Source organism: Triticum aestivum, chromosome 1A, assembly GCF_018294505.1.
Source record: "Triticum aestivum cultivar Chinese Spring chromosome 1A, IWGSC CS RefSeq v2.1, whole genome shotgun sequence".
In the NCBI taxonomy this organism is placed as follows: Eukaryota; Viridiplantae; Streptophyta; class Magnoliopsida; order Poales; family Poaceae; genus Triticum; species Triticum aestivum.
This window is the reverse complement of record NC_057794.1, coordinates 34,631,570-34,636,940: the sequence shown is the minus strand read 5'-3', so window position 1 is coordinate 34,636,940 and position 5,371 is coordinate 34,631,570. Positions and strand designations below refer to the sequence as shown.

Sequence of the window (5,371 nt, the reverse complement as noted above, 5' to 3'; positions counted from 1 at the left end):
GTTCCCAAACTGTTGCAGATGCACTTATGCCTTTTTTATGTCATTTGCTTCTTAACATGTCGATTTGTGCAATCATATATACATTGAAGCAAATCCATAGTTATGTATTGGGTTTAAACCCATGGTTATGTATTAATTTAAATTTGTTTGGGTGAAAAAAATAGAGGATCTAATTTTGGTTGGGTTGAAAATGACACTAAACGGGCATGGTTTAAGTATGGTTTTGAGAGATACATGTAGGCATGGTTCAAGTATGGTTTAAGTATGAAACCATCCTCAGATTTAGATGCAGTGCACACGTCCGTCCATACTGAAACAAGGACCATATTACATTACCACACAAAGCAGCGACAAACACGACGTGCTGCGAACCAAACTACCGAGACCCCGGTTGATTTCGTACTTTATTACGGGAGACAGCCACACGAACAGCTACTAGTGACGAACGGGAACGGACTGACGAACAGATCTACCAAAAGGCACGGACGATCTAACAGCTAGCTAGCATCGGACGTGGCGGCGCTGGCCGGCAGGGCGGCCGGGGCGATCGAGCAGGCGGGCTAGCAGGCCCTCTTGCAGAAGCACTTGCGGGCGAAGTTGTGCGTGTGGCACTCCCCGTCGGGGAAGTTCTCGGTGCGGCAGACGGCGGCGCAGTTGCTGCTGCTGAGGCAGGCGCCCTTGAACTTGTGGCTCTGGGACAGGCAGTCCCGCGCCTCAGCCAGCTTGACCGTCGTCGCCCCCATCTCTGCATGCACATCAACGAAACCACGATAAGTAAAAGAGCAAACCACAGCTCGCTGGGTGGGATGAGTGAGAGGCGGGGCGTACCTGTGGCGACGAGGAGGACCAGCAGCAGGAGGGCGGACGCAGCCATGCGACGAGAGAGCGCCATCGATCTGCTCAGCTTCACCCGAGACTGAGCTGTCCTGCTGCTGCTGCTACTGGGGACTGTGTTAGCAAAGCGAATGGAGAAGAATGGACAGCGGTGAGTGAGAACTGAGAAGCGAAGAGTGGGCTGGGCTGGTGGGGTTTATATAGGCAGACGGCAGATTAATGGGTGTTTAAGCCGTGGGCTTAACAAAGCGTAGTGTCCTTTTGGATATAATTGCTGCTAACCTAGATCCAGTACAGCCTACAGGAGCAGAGCATGCAATTGCTGCTCACCCACACTGCACATGCATATGCACAGTAGCAGGGCAGGGCGGGGCCATTCCACGTTGCCACCCCCCACGTCCAATAACTTCATTCGATTCCGAAAGTAGCGTAGTAGTAAGTAGGACTGAGGGAGTGGTCATTTCACGGGCTCGATTTCCTTACCGATGAATGGCCCGTCGTTGGATTCTAGCGAGCCGGGGATCGTCGAGGTCACATGCTGCTCAGCTTCACCCGATGCGTGGCTGTGGAGCGGCCATCAAGGCTGTACGCAAACCGAGCCTACTGTACGCCTAGTCACTCCATGCGATGAGAAGCAGATTCATACGTGCACATGTCAGAAGCAGATGCATGGGAGGGTGCGTGAATCCGCGTATGATATGATCCAGCCCGTCAGCTACGGTTATCATAAGTAACCAAATGATCTTGGACTTAGCTACAAATCTGACCTAGGATTTTTAGTACATGGTGATTTTTTAAATAATACACCGAACCCTTTTAAAATATTCATTGATGTTTTTTTAAATATGAGCATTCATTTTTGAAGCAAGATGGGCTACACGATGAACATATTTTAATATACTGGAACATTTTTAAAGTACACTCTATACATTTTAATACATACATGGTTACCATTTTTAATACACATTGGAATTGTTTTAAATACACGATAGCATGTTCAGATATGCATTTTTTTTCTTAAATAGACGATGTACTTGTTTTTAATAGATGATGAACAAAAAAATTAGAACCGGGAATAAAGAGAGAAAGGAAAGGAAAGAGAAAAAAGGAACAGAAAATAAATAACAAATAAACAGGAAAAAAGTTCTAAAAAGGAGAAAAAAGGCAAGACCTCAAGAAAAACACTAAAATGGATGAGAAGCCGATTCCCAAATAAAACCACATGAAAAGAACCCGCGCGAAAAGGCTTTAAGCAAATACCGTCCCCACCCTCGGTTCCTAGGCGGGCTGACCCAAATCAAGAGCTCTCTGAGAGAGCACTTGCAATAACTCACCGTAAGTGAGATATAGTTTTTGTGATAGTTTCGCGAGTGAGGAGGGTACGGGAGTTATTGGGACGGTCAATATTGTGTTATAGGCTCTATTTGTAGCACAAGGCACAAAAATAGGATGATCTCCCTGTCGTTCTAAAATGAGCGCTAAATAAAAATTGTGGGTCACATGACTACAATAACTTAAAAGAATATAAAATTTTGTCTAAAAAATAAAATATAAAAGTATACCACTGAAAAAAACTTCGGCATATGGGACACATGTAACTCATGAGGGCCCATAAGGTTTGTCCCAATTGTGAGCAGATCATGATGCCTGCCTTGTGGTGTGTGCTAGCCCATGTGCAACACAAAGTATTTATATAGGTGCTTGTAAAAATGAACCTGTTTTTTATAAAGCACCAGTATTTATTTGTGTAGCATAAATGCTTACTTAGTCACCTAAAAAAAGTATCGTTGTTTAAGAATTTTTTTCAAGCAACTCTTGAAACATCTTACAATCTTACATTGTCTCTGCTTATAGTGTGTGATTGGATGGATTTATATCCATCCTCCTACCCCACGCTAAGTCAACGGCACATCCTTATTACTAGGAGGAGTATCCAGAGCGCTTTACCAAAATATCTCTGTACGGTTAGACTCTGGAGGGCTTTTGCGGAATTGTTCTTCCAAGGAAATGGTGGTCTATGCATCTTTTTTCTTCTTCTGATTTTCATGTGTAATATTTTTTTATTAAAGGTAGAAAAATGTGATTTGTAGACCAGCTGGTTTAATTAAATCCCAGTGCACATAAAGCTGTTTCTTTTAGTAAAAGAAAAGTTGTACTCATGTTAATGCTCTACTATGTTATTTTCTTTCTCAAAAGAAAACTTGGTTTCTTTTGACAAGGTATTTTTTAATAGAGAAAAGGCCTACAATCTAGCGTTAAATTTTTGACAAGGTTACGTTCAACTTATAGTTGTTCATGTATACAAATGAAATCTTTATGCAGCTTCCAAAAACGTCTTGTCACATGAAAATGCAGTAGTCACAAGCAATAATACTAGCATTTGCCTTTGAACACGATCACACTTACACAGAGACAGGGGGGAAAGGGGGATGCATTGCACAAGTCCATCCATGCTGAAACAACGAACATATTTATTACATCACCACACACAAATCAGGCATAAACACGGCGTACAGCGAAGTAAACTACAGAGACCCCGATTGATTTTTCTACTTTATTAGTTGTCCTACTGATTAAGAGGGACGCACCGATGAACAGAACAGAACTAGTTACGGCACGGATGATCTAGTTAAGAACTAGTACGACTGACTGACGAACCTGGACGCACCGACCAACAGAACAGATATAAGCTAATTATTAGCTAACGGCACGGATGATGTAGCATCGGACGTCTCGGCGCTGGCCGGCAGGGCGGGGCCAGCGTGCGGCCTAGCAGGGCCTCTTGCAGAAGCACTTGCGCGCGAAGTGCGGCGTGTGGCAATCGCCCTCGGGGAAGTTCTCGGTGCGGCAGACGGCGGCGCAGTTGCTGCTGCTGAGGCAGGCGCCCTTGAACTTGTGGCTCTGCGACAGGCAGTCCCGCGCCTCCGCCAGCTTGGTCGTCGTCGTCCCCATCTCTGCATGCACATCAACCAAACCACATTAAGCAACTAAGGGTCATCCAGGAAACAGATCACATCTCGCTGGGAATTAAGAGTGAGGATGGGAGGCGGCATGTACCCGTGGCGACGAGGAGGAAGAGCAGGAGGAGGGCGGACGCGGTCTTGCGACGAGAGAGCGCCATCGATCTGCTGATCTTGCTCACGTACTGGACTGAGGAGCTGCCCTGCTGCTGCTGCTAGTGCTATGTACGGGTGGCTGTGTTAGCTAGTAGCAAAGCGAATGGAGTGGAGAGAATGGACACGAGTGAGAGCAAAGAGTGGGGTTTATATAGGCAGACGGTAGATTAGTGTGGGTGCTCTCTCGATTCCATCACTTCACCTGCACCCATCCACGTTGCCACCCGCACCCACTAAATTCATTCCATGCCCAAACTGATGGAGTTGGGGAGCTAGTGGTTGTTTCACGGGCTGGATTTACAAGCGCGGTTGCCACCTCCCCACGATCTCGTGCACGAGAGCAATGGCCCATTACACGTTGCCACCCAGGTCCATTATTTCGTTCCATTTCCATGTCGAAACTGGTGGATTTCCTTACCGATGAATGGTCATCAAGGTCACATGCTGCTCTTCAGGCAGGCCGAACAGATTATAGCTGGATTCCATCAAAACTGGTGGGTGGTCATGGAGAGCGTCCATCAAGGTCCTGAGGCAACACTCACGGGCCTGCTGAATATAGTGCTGGGTCCTAAGAAGGAAAAGCAAGCCTGATGTATGCTTTTTTTTTCCAAAAAGGGGGCACAGCCACATTAATGAATAAAAAAGTAGTCCTACAAGGTCTTGCAGTTTGCAACAAAATAAAAGCTGGCTCACAAAGAGCTATAAAAGCAAAAAAAGACCCAAACGCCACAACCGGGCTGGCATAAGAGAGATAGGTAAACTAATCGCCTATCCTATTACATGACCGCCATCCAAACCGGTTGAAGATATCCCGCACTACCATCTTCCATCGGACAGATCCAGTAACCAAACGCTCCCTGGCCTCCGTTGGAGTGAGTAAGGACCACAAACGGATTAGCGCGGTAGCCCGGAATAAAACCTGCAAAAAATGAATAGTTGTTGTTCTGTTAAAAGCCACATCATTTCTGCAGTCCCAACTTGCCCATAACAACGCACATACTCCTACGTGAATTTGTCTAGCTGTCTCGGGCTCTATCCCAACAAGCCACGTTCCAAATAACGACATGACCGAATTCGGAGGAGTAATGTTAAAGGCAATTTGCACCGAGCGCCACAACACCCTCGCCAACGGGCAATCAAAGAAAAGGTGCTTGATAGTTTCATCCCGATCACAGAAACTACACCTAGTAGAGCCTGTCCAGTTGTGCTCACTAGTGCAGAACCGGGCAATAGCACCGGTTCGTAAGGCCCTTTAGTGCCGGTTCGGTAACCGGCACTAAAGTGTGGGCACTAAAGGCCCCCTCTTTAGTACCGGTTCAGCACGAACCGGTGCTAAAGGGCAACCACGTGGCACGAGCCAGCTCCGGGGGCAGGGAGCCCTTTAGTACCGGTTGGTGACACCAACCGGTATTAAAAGGTTG

At 46.6% G+C, this 5,371-nt stretch overlaps 2 protein-coding genes across 2 annotated transcripts; both read right to left on the bottom strand.

The window, feature by feature from the left end:
* Positions 1-257: 257 nt before the first annotated feature.
* Positions 258-1,058, bottom strand: LOC123188145 (defensin-like protein CAL1). Its single transcript, XM_044600192.1, has 2 exons — positions 829-1,058; positions 258-745 (listed from the first exon to the last, which is right to left on the bottom strand). The coding sequence occupies exons 1-2, from the start codon at positions 890-892 to the stop codon at positions 561-563; spliced, it is 249 nt and encodes an 82-aa protein (XP_044456127.1). The 5' UTR covers positions 893-1,058; the 3' UTR covers positions 258-560.
* A 2,114-nt stretch (positions 1,059-3,172) lies between these two features.
* On the bottom strand, positions 3,173-4,114 carry LOC123188156 (defensin Tm-AMP-D1.2). Its single transcript, XM_044600203.1, has 2 exons — positions 3,892-4,114; positions 3,173-3,788 (listed from the first exon to the last, which is right to left on the bottom strand). The coding sequence occupies exons 1-2, from the start codon at positions 3,953-3,955 to the stop codon at positions 3,604-3,606; spliced, it is 249 nt and encodes an 82-aa protein (XP_044456138.1). The 5' UTR covers positions 3,956-4,114; the 3' UTR covers positions 3,173-3,603.
* Between the last annotated feature and the right edge of the window lie 1,257 nt (positions 4,115-5,371).

Bases quoted from the DNA above. Each gene is read 5' to 3' on its own strand.
- LOC123188145 (XM_044600192.1), bottom strand. From the start codon at position 892: ATGGCGCTCTCTCGTCGCATGGCTGCGTCCGCCCTCCTGCTGCTGGTC. The intron at 746-828 runs GTACGCCCCGCC...ATGTGCATGCAG, and splicing joins GGTCCTCCTCGTCGCCACAG to AGATGGGGGCGACGACGGTC.
- LOC123188156 (XM_044600203.1), bottom strand. From the start codon at position 3,955: ATGGCGCTCTCTCGTCGCAAGACCGCGTCCGCCCTCCTCCTGCTCTTC. The intron at 3,789-3,891 runs GTACATGCCGCC...ATGTGCATGCAG, and splicing joins CTTCCTCCTCGTCGCCACGG to AGATGGGGACGACGACGACC.